A 23,881-nucleotide genomic window follows, 5' to 3' on the forward strand; every position below is an offset into this window, starting at 1 on the left:
AGTGAGGCAAAGAGAGCCTGATGTTTTTTATTCAGGACATGGCAGATTAAACCAGGGCTACCCGGCTTGGACCCCCTTTACGTTTATCAGGTGATAAGAAAGAGGACTCCTGTGGGATATTGCGAGACTTTGTTGACTGCACAAATAAACAAATGCCTGCTAATGTTTCACTTAGTATCTTGAAGTCATATACTGCAGTATGGTTAGTGTTGTTGCCCTTAAGTAGCAAGAAATCTCTTAATGTAGGTTTTATTATGGTTATTCACAGCACTCAGGCTAGAGTATGCATGTAAACCTACTGACTGCTGTTACTGTATCTTGGCCTTGTCATTTATTAAAGATGCAGTGATTAATTATTACTCTTTTTAAAAAAGACTTGGAAACTTGAAATGCATCAAAATGATAGCGGGCTTGTTGGGGTCATCATCAATTTGTGAAACTTTTTCTTTTTTTTTCTTTTGCAATCCATAATGAGGAAATAAGCAAAAATATGTGCCTAAAATCAGAACGGCATCCTTAGATGTAGATGAGAAAAGCAGGATTCAAACTATCTTCATCCTACTAGTGCTACTGAAAACAGAGCTCCTAAAGTTTCCTCTTCTTTCGCTGTTTCTATGTGTGGAAGCAGGCTCTGTGTGGGTTAACGCATGCAATCTCCCACTGTCAACTTGTCCTGCTTCCTCTTCTTTCTCCTCCTGCAGCACTTCTTGTCTTTTTTTTCCTTTCTATTCTTTGCTCCTGCCGCTCACAGTCTCCATCTCCCCTCTGCTTCTCTCAGGTCCGCAAATTTGTATCCAAGGACAGCGCAGGCCTGCGCGTGCGTAGTCACCCCTCCCTGCAGAGCGAACAGATAGGCATAGTGCATGTCAATGGCACCATCACTTTCATTGACGAGGTAATTGACTCTAGACCAGGCAGAAAATAAGTTATGATATAAGCTGGAGCACTATCCACTTTGATTCTATTTCCTTGTCTCTTCTTCTTTAAATCACTAAGGATAGAAACATAAGTATCTTAATCCTAATTGTTTGTCTAAATTAATAGTCTTAAGTAGTTAAGTCCTCTTTGATGACTTCTATGTATTATGTTTTATTACCTCTCTAAATATTAATAACTACCTTCTTGCAAAGCTTAAACATTTGTTGCTCTTACTTTATTTTGCTTCATACTCTTGCAAAGCACTCTGAGGCTACATGACAGGCTTGAACTACTGAACGCCTAAAGCCAAAATTAAAATTGTCGCACTCAAAGCATTTACTTAATGGTTGTACTATAATGCATATTTAGTATATTTGCTAGTACAGCACAATATCTGCAATTCCACCCTTTGTGAACAAGGCACTAGTGACATTTCTTATGTCCTATCTGCACCCTGCTGTAACCTCAAAGTACTGTCCTCTAATTTGACTTAGTGTGTGTGTGTGTGTGTTTGTGAGGGCGCTGCCCATCCTGTTTCCATAGTAACAGGACGTCATGGCTCTGCTCTGCTCTGTTGCTTGTTTTCCCGTAGATCCACAATGATGATGGTGTGTGGCTCAGGCTCAATGATGAAACAGTAAAGAAGTATGTTCCCAGCATGAATGGGTACACTGAAGCCTGGTGTCTCTCTTTTAACCAGCACCTGGGCAGGAGCCTACTGGTCCCAGCCGACGTAAGTAGAAGAAGGCCTGCTGAGCAGTCTGTCTCAGTTTAATAGTGACAGAGGCTCCTGCGCTGTTCATTTGGGGAAAAGCTCAGAGATCATCTTTGTTGTTTTAACAATGTTTTTTTTAAGGACTCTTAGTGTTTTGCGCCCACTCCCCAAATGTACTTAACGCATGGTAAATTGAGAACTTCATCAGAGTATTACTGTTGGGGTTTTCTCTTGCATGAAACACCTATTTGAGCAACACTGAGTATGAAACTTTCACTAACATGCTGTGCAAAGGAACAGCAGCTGGGAGCGTGCATGCATTAACTCATGTTTGAGGGCAAAACGTTTATCGTAACCATCGTGTGTTTAGTTGGACGCAACACTTGTAAATGCTCACATGCCTAGGTGTAGTATATGTTTTATTGCATTGAAGTGAAGCCCAATGCAGGAATTGACAGACAAGGTAAAAGGTAGTAAAGGAGCAATTTCATCCTGTGGTGAAGTTAGATAGTCTGCACTGTTCATTCTTTCCTCATTGCATCTCACTCACAATTCATAAACACTTGCACACAACAGCATGTGATAAGGGTTTCTCTCATATTTTGCTCCATGCCACAAAACCCGCCATAATATGCAACAGAATCAAATAAGGATTGTGACGGGGATGAAATGTCAATATCCAGGTGGTTTTCTGTCATGAAGCAATCACTGGTTCAAAAAAGCTTCAATGGAAAATTGTACCTCTACTGCTCTACAATTCCACTTTTGCATTGGGATGCTTTAGGTGCTCGGAGGCTTCCATGTAAGGTCTCTGTCTGAACAGCATGACACACTACATTATCCAAGTGGGGAATTTTTTTGGAAGTTTCTTCTTTTATGTGTATTTCATTTGGTCATATATTTGGAAATAATGACCCTGTGGTGTTTGGAGTGAACTTTCAATTCTTTTTCTGCCCCTGCAACTGTTTGGAGTTTTTATGCATTTGATCCTACACTTGCTGTAAAGTGTTCAAACATTTGACAGGCTTTGCCTGTATTTGCAGTTCCTCATGGCCTTTTTTAATCCGTGCTCCACGATTTCACTATCTGACACCAGTCAGATACTGTCCTCTCTTCTTCACCATCTCAAATAACCGCTGATGCTGGAAATTCCAGAGGAGCCAAGCCAAAAAAATTTTTTCTTCCAAAAAAATACATGAGCATCTTCCCCCCCATCCTGTTTTCTCTCCTCTCCTCGAGTCGTCTACTGTTTCTTGACTGTCTCACGATCTGTTGCTCAGAATGTCTTTAACGCTAGCCAAGGAGTCAGGGATATCGGCTTTTTGTCGTGGACTCCCTTAACTATATTCCCACCACAGGTGAGTTGTATGAAAGAGGGATAAATAGCTTGACTGCCTCATAGCTTATCATCTTTCTGTTGCTCTACTTGTCCTCTTGAACCCCTTGTGACTTTGTAGTGTCCTCACAGTGTTAAAATCAGTCATAAGAGGTTGAACCACAGTTGCATGGTTGTCTGTCTTGTTTAATTTGGACGACACAGTGACGATACAGTATGTCAGCGGCTATTGTCTCAGACTCTTGCAGTGATCACATTTGGGATTAAAAAATAAATAAATTACTGTTCAAGCTTGTATGTTGCTTGGGGTTGAAGACACTAATGTCCAGTCTGTTGCATGAGGTCTTGTTTGAAAGGCTTGTTATATATAGTCCTGTATCCTTGTTTGTCATAGCATGCCTCCCTTTAGCCTGTATGAAAATAAGTGAACATTTTACTGTAATTTGAGTAGGTCCATTGTCTTTGGGTCATTTAACTGCATCACTACAGTGTTCAATGGATTATTGTATCTACTACGAGTACTTGGATCTTTACTTATATTGAAATGTTTTAAGTGTATACAGTACATGCATTTTTAATATCTGGGGGAAAAATTTAGTTTTGGAATATCACTTACTGCTGTTGAGGATGGGAATATATATAGGTTATCCATGTCAAGTGATATCTAGTAATTGTCAAGCAAGAGTATTTCATCTGAGCATAACACAGCCTCTCAAAGTAGTTTCAAGAAATAGTTTCGCACTTTGGGAAATACAATCAGCAGCTGGTTAGCATAACTTAGTATAAAGACTGGAAACCAGCTAGCCTGACTCTGTCGCGTAACACCTACAAGCACCTACGTCACTAATTAACGCATTATCTCGTTTGTTTAATTCCTACAAAATCTGAAGCGTAAGGTTTTATAGGGATTATGTGCTGGACTATGTAGTTAGCGGTAGTATTCAGTTAACAGTTGGCAGTTTTCAGTCTTTTCTGAGTTAAGCTAACTGGCTGTAGCTTCCAATTTAATAGACTGATATGAGAGTGGTATCAGTATTCTCATCTAACTTGTGTCAAGACAGCATATAGTTCATTTCTAAAACATCTAGTGCTTCAATGTTTTGAAGACAACACAGCACATGTCCAGGTGTTCTTGATTGATAACTGCTCAAAATGAGAAATGAAGCAGTGTCCCGCTTTGAGAAAGGCCTAATTTTCATACTTTTGAAAAGTTTTTACAGTGTGGGTTGTCAAAGCATACTGTACATGCTCTTTTGCAAACAACTCCCTGTTGTTGTTATTTACCATAATATTTCAGGACTTAGTAGTCTAAACCAAGGGTGCTAAAAATAGAGGGTCCAAGGGGCCGTTGTCCGACACACACTTTACACCCCTGTCCTGCGTTGTTTTTAAGTTGCAAATTATTGTATCTCCGCAAATACAAATATAACACTTGCGGTAAAAGGACATTTCAATCATTACCATCCACTCTAGGACATTAGGTAATATAAAGTAGGGAAACATAAAACTGGGAAGAAAATCTACATTTTAATCCAATCAAAGAGAGAGAACTTTGCACTGGCTCTCCAGCCAGTGGGGCAAAGAAGTTTGAAGCCATGATGGGTGTGACTGGAGAGGCAGCGCTGATGGTATTAAAGGTGGCAAGTCGTTTGGTGAGTTATTGACTATTTCATGTGTGTGGTAATGTAATAAGTTTAGCCACACCTGACATCTGTCCCTGTAGAACAAATGCGCCATCGTAGGTTTACCCTCTCATGTCACTAATGTCAGGGCCGCACCTAAGTAATATGTGAGAAGCGTTGTTCTTTGGGCTCCGCTGCACACACACGCACACACACTTGGACTTTTTCATTTTTACAGCCTGTTGTTGTGTTGCTGTACTTTGGCTCTAATGCATGCTCTTACCTCTTGCAGGAGGTCAGGGGCCAATCGGAGGAGAACGTAAAGGAGGTGAGCAGCTGCCCTTCCCACGAGGCCCCCATTCGGGCGCAGAACAGGGCAGGGCAGGGCGGCGGCCCGGGGCTTTATAAGGTAGTGAAGACCGGCCCCTCTGGTCACAACATCAGAAGCTGCCCAAACCTTAGGGGTATCCCCATTGGAATGTTAGTACTTGGCAACAAGGTCAAGGCCATAGGCGAGGTACGCACTCACCCCAAATAATGCATTGTGTTTTTTGTGGCTGGAGTTGAATAAATTAGCCTGTTTAGATCACGTAATGTAATGTAGCTAATGTTAGTAGATTTTGGCCTCAATTCTCAGAAATTAGAGTTCCCTCTTTTTCCTAAACTGAATTGATTTTTGAATGTAAAGGATGTAATCTCTCTTTCTAAGGGTAATACATCAGGTGCTTCTGGGTGTGGGTGTGTGTTATGTTATCTTTCCACTCGTTGAGGCCTAATCACCTCCTGTGGCTGCAACATTTTCGCGTGCTTCCTGACTTACTAATTCCAGTTTGTCTATAAATCCATTGCAGTTTCAGGGCGTCATATTCAGCTGCCTCGAGATTTCTCTGTGGAAGTCTGACCACAAAATGCTGGAGCCTTTCTGTGCCTTGACTGAATCTTTCTTGCACTTTTAACAATCCTGTCAATAACTTGGTACTTTGAACTTTCTGAATTGTCTTTGGCCTGGTGATGAGTGGACCCTCCCCTCTTTTGGATATGACCTGTCATTGGCTGCTGTGGTGTGTCATGCTGTTCAATAGTTTCCTCTCTGAGTCTGTACTGGAATGCCCTGTCTGGAACTGAGAGGTGCAGGCTGCCCATACTAATACTTTCATCTATGTCTGTTTTTCCAAAACGATAATATTTCAGGGAATTGAGAAAAAACAACCTCATGCATTTACCTTTCAATAAGCTACCCCTTTCTTAGAGTAAGTTTTGTTTATTTTAGCTACATCAGTTTTGTCCCGCAGTGTCTGCTGATACACAAAATCAAATTCATGTGATCTGCTGCTGTGGATTTTGTATGTGTCAATCAGATGAATTGAGTGTTTGCATGTTAGTGATTTACTGTAGACTTGTGTCATGGTTTTGTCTGTGCAGTAATAACATGGGTGGACTAAGGTTGATATGAAAAATGGCTGTTTCTTAATAGATGAGGTTTGACAGAGTGTGCGAATGTGTGTCACTGTGTGTGAGTATGGATAAAGAATGTTGTTTGTGTATCAGGTGGTCAACTCAGAGGGGACCTGGGTACAGCTGGATAAGAACAGTGTAGTGGAGTTCTGTGAGAGTGATGAAGGAGAGGCCTGGTCATTGGCCAGAGACCGCGGTGGAAATCAGTACCTTCGCCACGATGATGGTAAGCTACATTCAATGGGGACATTTTTTCAACCTCAAAATGTGCTACATTGTAAGATAACATAATTTACTATGCTCTTATAGAACAAGCACTGCTTGAGCACGGGGCTCAGACGCCGCCACCCAGCCCTTTCTCTGTGCAGGCCTTCAACAGAGCTGCAGCTTCAAATGGAGCGCAGGGCTTTGACTATGGCATCTCCAACAACAAAGGTGAGATCTACGTGGTGTAAATAGGTTTTAAAAGACAACATTTCAATAACATATCCTTAATCTGCATATCACTTTGCTTTCAATATTCACTGCTGTTCATTTATGATTGAAGAGTCCTAAAGTCAAAGATGTTGATTAATGTTTTACCATTACTGACATACACCTCACCTCAAGCTTCACTCTTGACCCTTGTCTTAATTATTCCCTTTTTTATTTAGAGATACTCTGATACTCACCATGCTTTGGACTGAGACTTCTCATAAGTTGTTTGATACATTACCCCATATTAGTTGTCGAAATGGGTCCGTGTAGTGAGGCAAATTAGAACACTTTTTGAGCACAGATGTTAAAGGTTTGAACACGTTTTCACCATCTTTGGTTTTGTAGTTACAGTATCTCACAAAAGTGAGTACACCTCACATTCTTGTAAATATTTGATTATATCTTTTCATGTGACAACACTGAAGAAATGACACTTTGCTACAGTGTAAAGTAGTGAGTGTACAGCTCGTATAACAGTGTAAATTTGCCTGTCCCCTCAAAATAACATCACACAGCCTTTAATGTCTAAACCGCTGGCAACAAACATGAGTACACCACTAAGTGAAAATATCCAAATTGGGCCCAAAGTGTCAATATTTTTTGTGACCACCATTATTTTCCAGCACCGCCTTAACCCTCTTGGGCATGGAGTTCACAAGAGCTTCACAGGTTGCCACTGGAGTCCTCTTCTACGCCGCTATGACGACATCACAGAGCTGGTGGATGTTAGAGACCTTGTGATCCTATACCTTCCGTTTGAGGATGCCTCGCAGATGCTCAATAGGGTTTAGGTCTGAAGACATGCTTTGCCAGTCCATCACCTTTACCCTCAGCTTCTTTAGCGAGGTAGTGTTCGTCTTGGAGGTGTGTTTGGGGTCGTTATCATGTTGGAATACTGCTCTGCGGCCCAGTCTCCGAAGGGAGGGGATCATGCTCTGCTTCAGTATGTCACAGGTAAATGTTGGCATTCATGGTTTCCTCAATGAACTGTAGCTGCCGGCAGCACACATGCAGCCCCAGACCATGACACTCCCATCATCATGCTTGACTGTAGGCAACCAAATAAGTTTATCTTGGTGTCATCAGACCAAAGGACATGGTTCCAGTAATCCATGTCCTAAGTCTGCTTGTCTTCAGCAAACTGTTTGTGGGCTTTCTTGTGCATCATCTTTAGAAGAGGCTTACTTCTGGGACGACAGCCATGAAGACCAATTTGATGCAGTGTGCAGTGTATGGTCTGAGCACTGACAGGCTGACCCCCCACCCCTTCAACCTCTGCAGCAATGCTTGCAGCACTCATACGTCTATTTCCCAACGACAACCTCTGGGTATGATGCTGAGCATGTGCACTCAGCTTCTTTGGTTGACCATGACGACGCCTGTTCTGAGTGAAACCTGTCCTGTTGAACCACTGTATGGTCCTGGCCACCGTGCTGCAGCTCAGTTTCAGGGTCTTGGCAATCTTCTTATAGCCTAGGCCATCTTTGTGTAGAGGAAGCAGTCTTTTTTTCAGATCCTCAGAGAGTTCTTTGCCATGAGGTGCCATGTTGAAAGTGACCAGTATGAGGGATTGTGAGAGTGATAACAGCAAATTTAACACAACTGCTGCCCATTCACACCTGAGACCTTGTAACACTAACGAGTCACATGACAAAGGGGAGGAAAAATGGCCAATTGGGCCCAATTTGCACATTTTCACTTAGGGGTGTACTCACTTTGCCAGCAGTTTAGACATAAATGGCTGTGTGATGTGTTATTTTTGGGGGACAGCAAATGTACATTGTTATACTAGCTGTACACTCACAACTTGATATTGTAGCAAAGTGTCATTTCCTCAGTGTTGTCACATGAAAAGATATAATCAAATATTTACAAAAATGTGAGGTGTACTCACTTTTGTGAGATACTGTTTGTCATTTTCTTCTTTCATTCAAAACAAGATTGAATTTAACATCACTTGTTCTCCCACTAAATATATTTAAGTGCATCCACAGGTTATATGTGATCCAGTAGTGTCAGTCAGTCTTTTTAAAATCACTGATGCCATCAGTCACTGATCTATCATCTCTTTTTATTATGCATGCTTTTTATCGTGTCTACTGTTGTTATTTCATGCCTAACATCTCTGCAATGTTAGGCATATGTCGATGTCTGTGTGCATGGGCCAGTCAATGTGCTTCCATTCACTGGGGCTTCTTTGGGGTCCATTGTGTTGGGTACTGTGGGCTAGCCCTACTCCGATAACTGGCCCTAAACACGTGTCTGTGATGTCACCCTTTTACCCTTTGTTGACTTAATTTAGTCTCTTAGAAAACATTTGATCATTTACATAATCATTGTTTTCTTAAGGGTTGGATACTGACAACATCACCTAAATGAACTCATTTACCGTGCTAAACCATCAAAGATTGGCTGGCCCCAAATGTGTCTGTGTATCTTTCTGCCTGAATATTATGCTGACGCTGTGTCAATTGTCTTTCAAATTTCTTACCTCTTCCTCATTGCTTGAAAAGGAGGCTGACCTGTTGAGACACTTGCCATGCAGATCAGAGAACCATGGTTATTCAGACAACACAAAGTTATCTCTCTTTGTATCACAATGCTAACGGTTACTGTAGAATAAAGGCTCCAATTACATTTGTCAGTTCAAGTGTCTGGATAAAAGCCAGATAACGCTAACATGCTGTTAAGCTTTCTCTATGACTGCAAATGTTTCTGTTGCTTTAATGTGACAAAGATTAGACTAATTTCATTGTTTAGCTGGCATTAACACATACAAGACCATTGTAAGTCGCTACAGTTGGGAAAAGTGAAGACTATGTTTGTGACAGAGAGATGGGTGCATTTATGCCTTTTTGACTTTTATTCTTTTCATCATCGCCTTCTGAAGTGGTTTGAGCAGTCAGATAGAAATCTGTCTCAAATGCTTCTTGGTTGCATTTACCCTCGACTTTTTTGATGCCAGATGACCAATCTGCCCCAATGCATGAATAGGCAAAGTGCAAAATGGACAAATAGAATAGGTTCCACTCTAGAGATGTGCTGTCTTTCGAGTGTAGACCCGCACGCTAGACAGAATACGCCCAAAATAGTGGTGTGACGTTTAATTTTGAAACCTCATAAGCACATGTGTCATGTGTCAGCACGTGTCCTGAACAGGAATGCCTCTAACAGCATACTACCACAAGCATGTTGAATATTTGTGCCTTTAACAGGCTGCAGTCAAGGTGATAGCTGCTGCTGAACCATTAAATGGAAGGGTTGAATCACTAGCCACCTGTGTGATGGATCCATCATGCTGTGAGGCAACATTAGAAATGGATCACCTTCAGACTGGTCAGCTTGATGTGCCAGCCTTTGGCAAAGCTCTTTGAGCAAGTTGGAGAGTAACCTTATTGACAGGTCTCTCAGGCTTATTCAGCCATGGTGGTTGATCTCACCATCTCGACTTCAGTAAGACAGCCTCCCATTTCGGGCTCCAGCAATTGATGAAATGGCAACAGATGTAAACTCCAGACTTCAAAATGTCTATTACAGAAGCCTACATTGCAGACTCTTTGTCAATACTTACTAGAGTCTGTGCTCCAAAACGACAGAGTGACTGTGTTTTGTATCTGATTGACAGCTAGTCAGTTGTGTCCAGAGAGTGGGAGACTTTTGAACGATGACCGATGCAATGTCAGCTCAATATACAGTATATGGAGAAAGGTCCAATTTCTCCCAGCACATGTTTTTGGAGTGACTCTTGGAATGAGTAAAACCCCTTCTTTTCCCCTCCCTCAATATATGCTTTTCCCAGATAGAGTTGCGAAATGGGAGGATCAGCTGGTTCTGGAAGTATTTTTTTAATACTGTAGAAAAGAAGTTTGAAAGTTTTCTGGTAATAACATCATCAATGTTCAACATAGAAACACAAGATTTTCTTGAATAATTTAACAATTGTATAAATTTATGTTAAAGTCTGATGAACTGAATTTTTTTTTTTAAATCTGCTACAGTGTACATAACTGCTCTGTAAATCACTTGTCATGTGTTCTCCTTTGAGAACTTATCAGAAACCAAAAGGGAGAAATTTATGTTTTATATTTTTTGATGCCATCCCCTAGTTTTCCATTAATTAGATGGAATACCTTTATGGTATTCTTCTTAAGATAAAGATGGACACTTGTTCTACTCATTAGCTTGTTAAATGAGCGACCAAACAAAAGTGCGCAGCTGATGTTAGTTTGCATTCTAGATAGCTTATTAGCTACTCAGCTGCAGCACATTAAACACACCTGCAAATGTCCGGTTAGATGAAATGTAGGCTACAGAGAGTTTGTTTACTTTGTTTTTGTTTCCTAAGGTGTAACACATGGCACTAAACACAGAAAACTGAGCATTTCTGATATTTCCCCAAATACCTTTTTTCGTCCTTTTAATAAAAAAAACTAATACATAAAAAACAATTTTTTGACATTGTTTTAAAAAAAATAAAGATGTCTATTTCATGTTACCATCAGTAGTAGGACAATACCCATGTGCCTCAGCTGACATTGCTCTGGAGAGGAAGCCAGTCAGAGCTGTAGCAGATTCAGCAAACTTCCTCATTGCAAATGGGAACAAAACACCACTACAACATAGCTGCTTTATTTATCACATTTATAACATTTACCCAGAATCTAAAAGTAATCTTATTTTAACAGCTTGCATTGACAAGTTTTTACAAATTGTAGTCTTTTGCTTCAACTTGCAATTAGCAGTGCATGCAACAGAAGCTTGGTGATTGGATTTTTCTTACCTAATGTTTCTTGAGAGTTGAAGTTCACTTCTCCCTTACTTTCTACTTGGGCTTGTACCTTTGGACTTTTTAGTCATACTGTGGGATCAGATGATTCCTCACCCAGTTCTTCAGCTTTTGGATGCCCATCCAAGCTTTCAAAGTGCTCCTACAGCCAATCTTTTGACATAGTCTGTTTTTAAAAAAAATCCAAATAGGACTTTTACTTCTTGGAAGCGCAAAATAGCTCCTCCCATTTCGCACATCTGTTGCGCTGTGGGAGATGACTGAATGACTGACAGAAAATAAATTCTGAATGATCCTCACCCACTTTGGAAACCTCGAACTATAGCATAAGCCCATCCTCTGTCTCCATGTTTGCAGGTGACCGGTTGAGTGCCATACTGAATTCCATTCAGTCTGGGCCCTTCCTCTCAGCAGCTCCCTCCTCCTCCGTATTTGAGCAAGCCGCCCAACCTCCCTCCTCCTCCTCCCCTGTCCACAGCCCATTTGTGTTTGGACAATCCCCCTCCCAACTGTCTCAGACACAACCACAGCTTCTGAGTAAGTCTGTCCTGCTTTCTGACAGCGCTTGCTTGAACAGGTGTTGATCCTTTTCCTCCCAGCTAGTTTTCCTGATTTGTTCATTATTCATTATATTTTAAGTATTTTCTGGGGAGGGCAGAGTAACACATAACAGTGCAGAAATATCCTTAACAAGCTAACATGTCTATTATTCAATGTTTAAATCTTGTTTCTAAAAAAAAAAAAAAAAATCTGGTGAAACTGCCTTCAAAAAATATTGACAGGCATTTTCACTTGTTTATGACAACAAGATTTCAAACTTGAATACTAGACTAAAACGTCTTGTTAAAAGGTATATTTTTTCCATGCGCTGATGTAGTAGCCTGAGTTGCTTATTTTTCAGCTTGCTCTCTTGCTAAGTCCGCCTTTCTTCTTTTCCTCATCTTCCTTTCTGCTTTAGCTTCAGATCTGCATTTTTCATCATTTATTAACAACTTGTTTCATTTTCTGCCTCAGCCAGCCCAGCACGTCACTACAATTGTAGTCTAAACAGTTTCAGTATACAATAACTTGGAAATTTCAGCCTGGTCACACACAACTGCTAATAGTTTGTACTTTCACGTCACAATTCAAATACAAAATAACAATTTAAAATAGATAATCTTAGATCAGGATCTAAAATATGTTACCTGTAACTTTTTAAGCCTGTCTTTCTTCTGTATTGCTACTTTGTCTTCTACTTGTACTTCTGCTCGTAATCTTTTTTTTTTTTATTATTATTTTTTTTTTACTGGGTTGTCTATTCATTACAGAGCCCTGGAGGGTGTCTTGAAGGGGAAAAACCCTGAATTCGTGTGCATAAATGAATCATTTGTGCTCCAAATTTAGCTTCCCTTTTGAACTTATCACCTTTATGCCATCAGTGTTGTTGTTCATATACCATTTATAGTCAGTATGGATCACTTGGATTTAATAGGATATTACTTTTTTTATCTTGGACTGAGGAAAACAATGTTGTGTTATCTTTAAAATCCCTATTTTACAAGGTAACGTACTGTTTCACCGTAAAAGCATGGATGATACTGAGGATGTTCTGTAATCACTTCTGGAGCACTTCATTAGTGTTTTCTTTGTCATATCATTCAGACTAGCAGCTGACTGCACCCCAAAGGTGCGTGCTGTTCTCTACATGAAGGAAGGGAGCAAAAGTATATGTTGAATGTAGAGCAAAAATTACTAAATAGTGCAGACAAATTTACTTTTTTCCCATGACTCCAGGGTTCTGTAATTTCTCTTCTCCTTTTCTATAAATGTTTCTCTCTTTGTGTCTGTCAGTTTCTCTACCTATCTGTTGAGCGTCCCATCACTTTAACTTTAACAGATTCCTTTTGCCTCTTTCTATTTCACCTCCTTGACTTGACCCCATTGCCTCTTTGTGCTTTCTTTCTTTCTCTCTGTGGTGGCCCCCTTGCATTCCATGCCTTGTTTGTTTTCCGCTGTAGATGGTTCGTCGCGCAGCCTTGCTTCTCGCGAGCGTGTGTACAAAAGCAGTGTGTCCGTGGCTGGGCATGGTTCTGCTCTCTCATCTCTCGCTCTAAGGCAAAAGGGTGGGTAATCACAGCATGCATGCCTCCTTCAGTCAGAACAGAGGGTGGGTAGGAACTCCAGAAAAAAAAGCACAGTCTGTGTTCTGTGTTGAACAAAGAGCTTTGTATGTTAGCTTGTGAAAAACAATTTGGGCATCTTGTGTTAGTGACCTTAAAACGGCTTAAAGTAAGACATGGCTGAACACAATATTATAATAAAGAGAAAGAACTGAAGATGCATAACATACCAAACACATATGAGTTTTGATTTAAAAGTCTACCTATTTAAAAATAGGTAGACCTTAAATGCCATTGACTCCATGGATGTTTGTGGTTACTAGACGAATGGCTTTTAAAAGTTAATGCCAAGGGTAGATCCAGTAATAGTAGGAGATGTCCCAGGACTGGGCTGGAATCCATCTTTCATCAGCTCTTCCATGGTCCACTAGCTATCTTCATCCATATCAGAGTTTGTCTGGTACAGAAATATATGGACAAAAATGTGGGAGAAACACCCAACTAGTAAAGTCATCAAAAGCTTGCTTTTAAGAAAATATATCACTCACTGTTGTCATTTTCTTTTTTTTTTTCTTTTACCTTTGGAACTTGCATTGTCTGTCTTTCTGCCCTTCATTTCATTTCATTTTACCTTATATTTTCAACATTACAGTGGGGTTTTTTTTCAGCTCGGGTCTTGAGTGTTGTGCCTAGAGTTAAATGGTTACACTCTTACCACTGATTTAGTTGTCTTTTGTATTGTAACTGTGTTTGAATTATTAACGTTTAGGTGAGCGAGGGAACCTGATGCCCGGTGCACGGTCCATGTCTCCAGCCTCCAAACACCGTCAGGAGAATCGCTCACCCAAACAGGAGAGTCGGGGAAGCCGCTCATCTGAACAGAGCAGGAGCAAGACAGGAGAAGGTGCACTCTCGGCCAGTGAAGCCCTCATCCTGCGGTCAGACACGGCCAAACTAAGGTCTGACTCTCACAGCCGTTCTCACTCGCCCAATCACAACACTCTGCAGGCCCTGAAGGCAGATGGGAGAACCTCAGGACTTCGGGCTGAGTCCCCGAACCCTGGCTCTCGCTCCTCCTCTCCCAAACAAAAATCCTCTTCAGGTAGGTCTAGTCCCTCCAGCACCTCCTCCCAGCACTCCTCCTCAACCCACCATGACAAGAACTTCCCACCTAAAGTTAGCCCTTCCTCCAAAGCCCGGCTGGACCCTCCCAGAGAGAGGTCCAAATCAGATTCATACACTCTGGACCCAGACACACTTCGAAAGAAGAAGGTTCCACTTACAGAGCCACTTAGGGGCAGATCTACCTCTCCCAAACCTAAACTGTCTCCTAAAGATCCAAATAAAGAAGTGATTAGTAATGCAGAGAACCGTGTTCCTTCTCCACATGTTACCCAAGAGAACCTCCACAGTGAAGTGGTTGAGGTGTGCACCTCTAGTGCTCTCCTCTCCAATGAGGACGGCAATGACGAGAATGTGGAGGTCCTTAATGCTGAAGAAGGATCGTGTAAGGTGCACTTTAGCATTGGCAAAGCTCCAGTCAAAGAGGAACTAGAGAGCCGCTCTTCACCCAAAGTCAGCCGGAAAACCTCTAGTCGACATACGCGCCCTAAGAAGGACAAATCTGGGCCTCTTTTTAAAGGTGATGGTGCAAGGGTCACAGAGCCTGCCAAACAGGCCATGTCACCCTCTGTGGCTGAATGTGCGCGAGCTGTCTTCGCAGCATTCCTGTGGCATGAAGGCATTGTCCACGATGCCATGGCCTGCTCCTCCTTCCTCAAGTTCAACCCAGACTTAACCAAAGAGCATGCCCCCATCCGTAGCTCTCTGGGAGGGGGTGCTGAAGAGAAGGAGAGCAAGTTAAAGAACCGCCACTCCTTAGAGATTTCCTCTGCACTCAACATGTTTAATATTGCTCCACATGGCCCGGACATCTCCAAAATGGGAAGCATCAACAAAAATAAGGTGCTGTCCATGCTAAAAGAACCTCCGCTGCCAGAGAAGTGTGAGGATGGGAAAGGAGAGGCCATTTCCTATGAGATGACTTCTAATCCCTCTATGAGGGCAAAGTCAATTTTACCTTTAACGTTGCAACATCTGGTGGCATTCTGGGAGGACATCTCTATGGCCACCATCAAGGCAGCCACTCAGAACATGATCTTCCCTAGCCCGGGGTCCAGTGCCATCCTAAAAAAGAAGGAACACGAAAAAGACAGCAAAAAGTCAAAGAAGGAGAAGAAGAAAAGGGAGAAGGCTGATGTGCGTCCAAGAGGGAATCTGTTTGGAGAGATGGCACAGCTTGCCATGGGTGGGCCGGAGAAAGACACCATCTGTGAGCTGTGTGGGGAATCTCACCCTTACCCCGTCACCTACCATATGAGACAGGCTCACCCAGGTAAGAATACAGGAAGTGCTGGTTAGAGTTTTGTAATTAGTCATTCAAATAGTCTCTTTGTATGTCAGTTTCACAAAACTGTTTACCAATATACTTTGTGCCTACGACATCCCTCTTTGATATTCTGTCAGGTTGTGGCCGCTATGCTGGAGGTCAGGGCTACAACAGCATTGGCCACTTCTGTGGTGGCTGGGCTGGAAATTGTGGAGATGGAGGCATAGGAGGCAGCACCTGGTACCTGGTGTGTGATCGCTGTCGGGAAAAATACCTGAGAGAGAAACAGACTGCCGCCCGGGAAAAGGTAGCCTACGGCTTCAAGGCTTTAGTGCTTAAATCTGGGTCACTCTTTTACTAAAGCGCTGTCGTTTTTTTTTTTACAGACAAACTGACTTTTTAGACTTAAATCAAAATCAATCTGCATGTTCTTTACCAGGTGAAGCAATCCAGGAAGAAACCTCTGCAGGTGAAGACTCCAAGGGCGCTGCCCACTATGGAGGCCCACCAGGTGATTCGGGCGAACGCTTTGTTCCTGCTGTCCCTCAGTAGTGCTGCTGAACCCAGCATGCTGTGCCACCACCCTTCCCGGCCACTGCACTCCCAGCTGCTGCCCAGCCTTAAGGAGGGCGTGTCGGATGAACTCCCCAATAAAATGGGCTGTCTCTACCTTCAGACACTAGCTAGGTAGCTTAACATCTCAGTTAATACCAGGTTGTCTTTTACAGATAGTAAGCCCCTACAGTAACATGTGCTTGCATAATGATTTGAGTCTCTTCTCATTTCTCAGGCAACACACTGAGAACTTTGGGGCCTACCAAGATGATAACCTCTTCCAAGATGAGATGAGGTATTTGCGCTCAACATCTGTTCCTGCACCCTACATTTCAGTCACCCCTGACGCTTGCCCCAATGTGTTTGAAGAACCAGAGAGCAACATGAAATCAATGCCCCCCAGGTAACACATCTTAGTACTATGGTTTAACTTGCGTCCACTTATTAGCATGCATACAAAATTGCGGCTGTTACTTACAGAATTGCTCGCACACCACCTTCTACTGTATACATGACAGATATACATACATGCATGCATGATATTTAAGATGATGCCATTTTGTCATGCAGATATACTCCAGTGACTCCAGCTCTCTCCCCTGCACCCTGCATAGTTTGACAGCAAGCATTTTGTTCAGAACATGTGCCTTAATTGCTTTGCTATGTTATCCTGACCAGCCTTGTCTTGTACAGTACAAAAGAGCCTGGCTGCTCCATTCTCTGGTTAGGACTAATTTAGGTGTTTTTTCAAGCAAAGAAAACTGTATATAGTTAGCCTTTCTAAGGAGTTCAGTGTATCTCATTTGCTGTTTATCAAAACAGCTGCTTAAAATGCACACACATATAGGTTGTTTCGTCAGCAAACATTTCAAACACGTTTTCTTAGATACAGAAAAACCACTTGCCATATTTAAACTTTGAAGGGTGGTTGTCTTTATTATCTTTATGTTACAGGCTAAACTGTATGTGTCTGTTTCTGCTTTACATGCTTTCTTTTAGTCTTGAGACCAGTCCGATCACAGACAGCGACACTGCAAAGCGCACTGTGTTTCAGAGGTCTTACTCAGTCGTAGCGTCTGAGTATGACAAGCAACACTCACCCTCTCCAGCCCGGGTCAAAGCCGTACCCAGACGCAGGGTCCACAGTGGTGATGCAGGTAATCGCACGTAGTGATTTGAGAAGGGATTAGTGATACTGAAGCATGAGTGAGTTTTCCGTCGTCTGTAACATCGACCTGCTCTGTCCCTCATACAGAGGTGGGATCTTCCCTGTTGAGGCACCCATCTCCTGAGCTATCCAGGCTGATCTCGGCCCACGGCTCTCTCAGTAAGGGGGAGAGGAACTTTCAGTGGCCTGTCCTGGCTTTTGTTATCCAGCACCATGACCTGGAGGGCCTGGAGGTGGCCATGAGGCATGCACTGAGGAAGTCCGCCTGCAGGGTGTTTGCCATGGAGGTACAGCTGTAGTAAGCTGATAAGGCTGCAGTTTTTATCTGAATCTCAGGGCTTTAATTATTGCTATTTATACAGCAGTTACTCAAGGTTATAGGCAGTTAGTTGGCTGAATATTGTTAGTTAGTCAATTAGATTTGTATACTTAATTAGCTAATAGGCAGAACTTGGACTGTGTGTATAGTAAGAAGGCTAATTAGTATGATTTTCTCTTGATTTTAGGCATTCAACTGGCTGCTGTGCAACGTCATCCAGACCACCTCCCTGCATGACATTCTTTGGCATTTTGTAGCATCTCTCACCCCATCACCGTTTGAACCGGAGGACGAAGAAGAGGAGGAGAACAAGGGGAATAAAGAAAATGTTGAACAGGTAATAAGTGGTTATATGTCAAAAAAAGCATGTTGCATTACTTTTGCTTCGTTGTTGTATCTTCTAATTATGAACATCTCCTCTCCGAATCCTACAGGAAAGAGACCTTGGCGTTTGTGAACACCCTCTGTCAGACATTGTTATTGCTGGGGAGGCAGCACATCCTCTCCCCCACACCTTCCACCGCCTCCTTCAGACCATATCTGACCTCATGATGTCACTTCCTAGTGGCAGCTCACTTCAGCAGATGGCGCTTAGGTACAGTTTCTAAATGACTAAAAATGAAACCAACACACAAGCCAACATTTTAAATAGATTGATTTCAAATTATACTCATTCAATGTCCTAAATTTCTGCTTCTTTCTAAATTTTAGAATCACTACCTTGTTCACACTTTTGCCACTTTGTGCTTCGTGCACATATTATGGGAACGTAACTTGGTGACTTATTCTTCTAGGTGCTGGAGTCTCAAGTTTAAGCAGTCTGACCACCAGTTCCTCCACCAGAGCAACGTTTTCCATCACATCAACAATATCTTGTCTAAGTCAGACGATGGAGACAGCGAAGAGAGCTTCAACATCAGTGTGCAGTCAGGTTACGAAGCAATGAGCCAGGCAAGAAAACAACCACTTACTCACACATACATAAGATCTGTCTTCTGTTGGTCAACACAGATTGAACCAACAGTAAGCGTCTTATTTTTTGTCACGCATCTGTGGTAATGACATACACTAACCTGACACTGACACATCTTTGTGATAATAGGATCTCTGCCTGGTGACCAGTCTGAAGGATCTGACCAGTGTGGTAGACATCAAGACATCCAGTCGTCCTGCCATGATTGGGAGCCTAACAGACGGCTCGACAGAGACCTTCTGGGAATCTGGAGATGAGGACAAGAACAAAACCAAGAGCATCACCATCAGCTGTGTGAAAGGCATAAATGCTACCAATGTGTCTGTTCATGTGGACAACTCCAGAGACATTGGGGTAAGGGGGGCAACGGCAAACCAGGCATATATACATGTTTGGGGCATAAAACTTGCTTGTTACTTACTTGTTATAGTATGAATGAAAATTTAAGGCCACAGTGGATTTGGTGATGAAAATGTATTTTTAAAGGTTGGCTGATGGATTTCAGCAAATACTATTTTGCCTTTGTCATATCCACAGAACAAAGTCACATCAGTGACATTCCTATGTGGAAAAGCAATAGAGGACCTCTGCAGAATCAAACAGGTATGATCAGTTTCTTGGTAGTAATGTGGGAATACAGTATAATTTGAGCTTTAATGAATGCTGTTAAATTTTAGTCTGTTATAAGTCTAAAGACAACAGGTCTTCTGTTTCACTTAAAAATTATTTATATTATTGTAGAAACAAAAGTTTAAAGTGATTGGGCTGTTTTATAAGGTGCACCTTGGTTGACCTGTTAATATACTACAGATTTACATGCACATGTGGCAGAACACTGAAAATCCCCATGCCTTTTCATCCAAGGTCGACCTCGACTCTCGTCACATGGGCTGGGTGACAAGTGAGCTTCCTGGAGGGGATCATCTTGTCATCAAGGTGGAACTGAAAGGTCCGGAGAACACCCTGAGAGTGCGCCAGGTAAAGGTCCTCGGTTGGAAAGAGGGTGAGAGCATCAAGATTCTAGGACAGATCTCAGCCAGCATGGCCCAGCAAAAGAACTGCGAGGCCGAGACGCTCCGAGTGTTTCGTCTCATCACCTCACAGGTCTGTCTAACTGCTTTATCCAAGTTATTTTTCTATTACCATATTGTTAAACCTTTACATTTTGCAAATATTACATTTCTGGTGCAAATAACTGTGGTCTCTTGGAAACTTCATTGTTGCTACTTTGTTCTTTACCTTTAGGTCTTTGGAAAACTTATTTGCGGAGATGCAGAGCCGACTCCAGAGCAGGAGGAGAAAAACCTGCTTTCATCACCCGAGGGAGAAGACAAGGTGACAGTTTAACTGTACTGTTTCACTGACTCAAATATATAGGGACCGTCAACCAAATGTTTTACACTTGATGTGTTTTCATGAATAGGCACCATCTGACGCAGATCTTAAGGAGCACATGGTGGGAATCATTTTCAGCAGGAGCAAACTGACCAACCTTCAGAAACAGGTAAATGTCACTTCTTCGAACCATTCAACAGGATGAGTAATTATAATCCCTGTGCTAACCTAATGAGTGTATTTATTTCCAGGTGTGTGCGCACATTGTCCAGGCCATCCGTATGGAGGCCACGCGTGTGCGGAGGAGTGGGAGCACGCCATCTCTAGTAAAGAGAACGCTAACTCCCAGCCCAGCGACGACGACGCATCCTCAGACGCCTACTGCTTTGAGCTCCTCTCCATGGTCCTGGCTCTGAGTGGCTCCAACGTTGGCCGCCAGTACCTAGCTCAACAGCTAACACTCATGCAAGACCTGTTTTCTCTGCTGCACACGGCTTCCCCGAGAGTACAGAGACAGGTGGGCAAGGGGTACACACACGCACAGCTATAGACGGAGTCACGGGCAGTTTAGTGTTTAAATGTACCCTGTTGAGTTTTCCTTATAAACAAACAAATATGTTCACATTAACTGCTTCTCAACATACATATTGAAGACATATTCTTCCTTGTAAAAATTTGCAAAGCTACTTTTTAAAATACTTTAAAACCTGGTTTGTTTACATCCATGTTAGACAGCCTTTCCTGCATTTCAGCCAGTTGCTTGTTAAGTCAAAGGCAACTGGACTTTGTTTAGTTCTGGATGAGAGGTGAAATGTCTTCTAGGATCTTCAACCATTTCCAGTGCCCTTGATTTAGCCTTCTTGGAGAACTATGCCATATTACCACCACCAACTGTCAATTGGTGGAATAGCATGAAACTGACAGCAGGGATGTATTTTGTGTCTCTTGGGTGCTCACATCAGTGCTTGTATGTCCTTTTGTACGCCAAAATCCCCTCTTAGAAAATGCAGATCCACAAGTCCGCATTTTCTAAGAGGTGCTGTTGGCGGATCCACATAGGCTGTTCTTCTGTTAGTTTGTATGGACTGTTTATATGATGGATGCCATTATGTTTAATTTTTTACGACTGACACATCAAAACGTGTTTAAAATCAGTATTCAGTAGGTTAGGAGTGTAAAATGTACCATTGTAGTGTCAGCCTATTTGCATATATAGATATATGGGTGCACATACATGACCAACTGGTTTGGAGTCAGTGTGCCGGTATAACACATACTTTAAAAAAATTTGTTTTTTAAGCAGTTTTTATGTGTGCACGTGTTTATGTAAATATCAAGTGACACTATACAATTAATATTCTTGTTTACCATCTGATCTTATCTCAACTCAGGTCACATCATTGCTTAGGCGCGTCCTTCCAGAGGTTACACCAGTGCGACTTGCCAGCATTATTGGGGTGAAGGCTCTGCCACCAGCGGACATCAGTGACATCATCCACTCCACAGAAAAGGGTGACTGGAACAAGCTCTGCATCCTTGACATGTTCCTGGGCTGCATCGCAAAAGCCCTCACTGTGCAGCTGAAAGCCAAAGGCACCACCATCTCTGGCACAGCCGGCATGGCGGCGGGCAAAGGGGTCACCACGGTCACGCTGCCCATGATCTTCAACTCCAGGTGAGTTAGTTTTTGCTAGGCCTAATCAATATTTGGATTATCAAAGAGATGTTGTTATATAAGACATAAGGCGTTTTCACACATATAGTTTGTTTGCTGTGGTCCGAATCAGTTGATGAGTTTGTAAACTTGGAGTGGTTTCCCCTTGGTTCAGTTTCTTTTTACACAGAGAGAAAATCCAAGTGAGCGAAAATGCATCACTACTAACTTCTAATCACTCCGCTTATTGGTCAGATGTGTCTGGGGCGGCAGCAAGAAGGTAAATACAGGTAGAAGGTCCTGTGTTCTGGACTAGTGTATATTTCTGTGAGAGAAACACTTCTGTGCAGTATAACATGGAGCAATGCCACAGTTGATCATAACCATGGTAATAATGTGGGCAATATAGCAGTCAAAACTATACCAGCAGAATGCCGAATGGACTTCATAGGAAACTATACTGCTTCACACTTTGCAAAGAAGTCGTGCTGCCTTCGGACGACTGAGCAGAGCAGGGGAACTAATATTGGGCATGTACAACAACATGCCAACCAACCGTCAACATGTTAAACCAGAAGTGAAGCGAAATATGTTAATGGTAGTTGGGTCGGATCATGTCCCCACCACAGACTGCTACAGAGTTTGTTTGGGCCCGGACTAAAACCACCTCCTGTCCTGTCAGAGGTCTCGGTGCGGTTGTTTGGCCCGCATAAGAGTTCAATGGACAGATTGAAACGAACTGTACTAATCTGGCAAACGCACCAGGATTCGTTTTTAACCTAAAGCACCCTTAAAACAACACAACATCAATTAAGATATAGTTTGTGGCAAATTTGATATTTAATACCCCTTTCTCTCATACGCAGCTACATCCGCAGAGGGGAGAGCCACTGGTGGATGAAAGGCTCCACTCCTCCTCAGATAGCAGAGATCATCATAAAGCTGGTTAAAGACATGGCAGCTGTAAGTTCCTGTTGTTTAAATCCTTATCTTGATATGGAACAACATTCGTCATCTTTGTCATAAATTTCACATTTTCACGAGTTGTATTGCTCTGGAAAAAGTACCTCTAAGACAGACATTTGCTGTTCTTAGGGTCACCTGTCAGATGCTTGGTCCCGAGTCACCAAAAATGCAATAGCTGAGACCATCATAGCCTTGACCAAAATGGAGGAGGAGCATCGGTCACCTGTACGCTGTATCGCCACCACAAGGGTAGGAACTCACCTGTCATCATACGCAAAGCATTTATGTGCATATGTATCTATATTTACAAATACTGGGAATCAAATAAATATATGTCAAATCCCGTTCTGTCTCATAGCTGTGGCTGGCCTTAGCTTCACTGTGTGTGCTGGACCAGGACCATGTTGACAGGCTGTCCTCTGGTCGCTGGATGGGCAAAGATGGACAGCAGAAGCAGATGGTGAGAACGATATAAAAAGCTATGAGCTATGCCATGTGAAAATAATCAACAGGTAATCAAAAGAATAGCACATTGATTTCCTCATCCTTCTATCCACAGCCCATGTGTGACAACCATGATGATGGTGAGACAGCAGCCATCATCCTGTGTAACATGTGTGGCAACCTCTGCACCGACTGTGACCGCTTCCTCCACCTGCACCGACGCACACGCTCTCACCAGAGACAGGTTAGTGTTGGATGGCACACCTTCCATATTGTTAGCATGATTCTGCCGGTTCTTCCGGTAGTTTTAACTGCCAATTAGTTGGATATTACGAACCAATTTATAAAAAGGATTTATAAATTTCTAAAAGGAATATGGTATAGAATGAGTTGGTGTGTAATCTTATTTTCATGGCTGCTTTCAGGTGTTCAAGGAGGAAGAGGAGGCCATAAAGGTGGATCTCCATGAAGGCTGTGGGAGAACCAAGCTCTTTTGGCTCATGGCTCTGGCAGACTCTAAGACTATGAAGGCTATGGTGGAGTTCAGAGAGCACACGGGTAATTAACCTGGCGCAAGAGCATTCCACTGTGTGTGTCTGTACGCAGGATGGATGGATGGGTGTGTCTGTGTCTATATATATATATATGTGTGTGTAATATGCAAATT

At 42.4% G+C, this 23,881-nt stretch overlaps 1 protein-coding gene across 1 annotated transcript in view; it reads left to right on the top strand.

Annotated features, from left to right (window-relative positions):
* The window catches only part of mycbp2 (MYC binding protein 2), a gene marked incomplete at its 3' end in the record, with an annotated part of 65,161 nt that extends 41,389 nt beyond the window's left edge, over nt 1–23,772 (top strand). The window contains 27 exon segments of the mRNA XM_038720931.1: nt 779–895; nt 1,511–1,651; nt 4,884–5,108; nt 6,140–6,272; nt 6,356–6,481; nt 14,181–15,806; nt 15,938–16,107; nt 16,240–16,487; nt 16,591–16,758; nt 17,355–17,512; nt 17,611–17,810; nt 18,030–18,179; nt 18,277–18,437; nt 18,637–18,793; nt 18,945–19,169; nt 19,353–19,418; nt 19,680–19,919; nt 20,061–20,150; nt 20,239–20,319; nt 20,402–20,447; nt 20,450–20,667; nt 21,542–21,825; nt 22,671–22,767; nt 22,900–23,019; nt 23,129–23,230; nt 23,330–23,458; nt 23,640–23,772. Of these exon segments, the coding sequence (XP_038576859.1) occupies nt 779–895; nt 1,511–1,651; nt 4,884–5,108; nt 6,140–6,272; nt 6,356–6,481; nt 14,181–15,806; nt 15,938–16,107; nt 16,240–16,487; nt 16,591–16,758; nt 17,355–17,512; nt 17,611–17,810; nt 18,030–18,179; nt 18,277–18,437; nt 18,637–18,793; nt 18,945–19,169; nt 19,353–19,418; nt 19,680–19,919; nt 20,061–20,150; nt 20,239–20,319; nt 20,402–20,447; nt 20,450–20,667; nt 21,542–21,825; nt 22,671–22,767; nt 22,900–23,019; nt 23,129–23,230; nt 23,330–23,458; nt 23,640–23,772 (5,611 nt within the window).
* Between the last annotated feature and the right edge of the window lie 109 nt (nt 23,773–23,881).

Source organism: Micropterus salmoides, unplaced genomic scaffold, assembly GCF_014851395.1.
Source record: "Micropterus salmoides isolate LMB-PRFRI ecotype aquatic unplaced genomic scaffold, ASM1485139v1 Ms_hic_scaffold_15, whole genome shotgun sequence".
In the NCBI taxonomy this organism is placed as follows: Eukaryota; Metazoa; Chordata; class Actinopteri; order Centrarchiformes; family Centrarchidae; genus Micropterus; species Micropterus salmoides.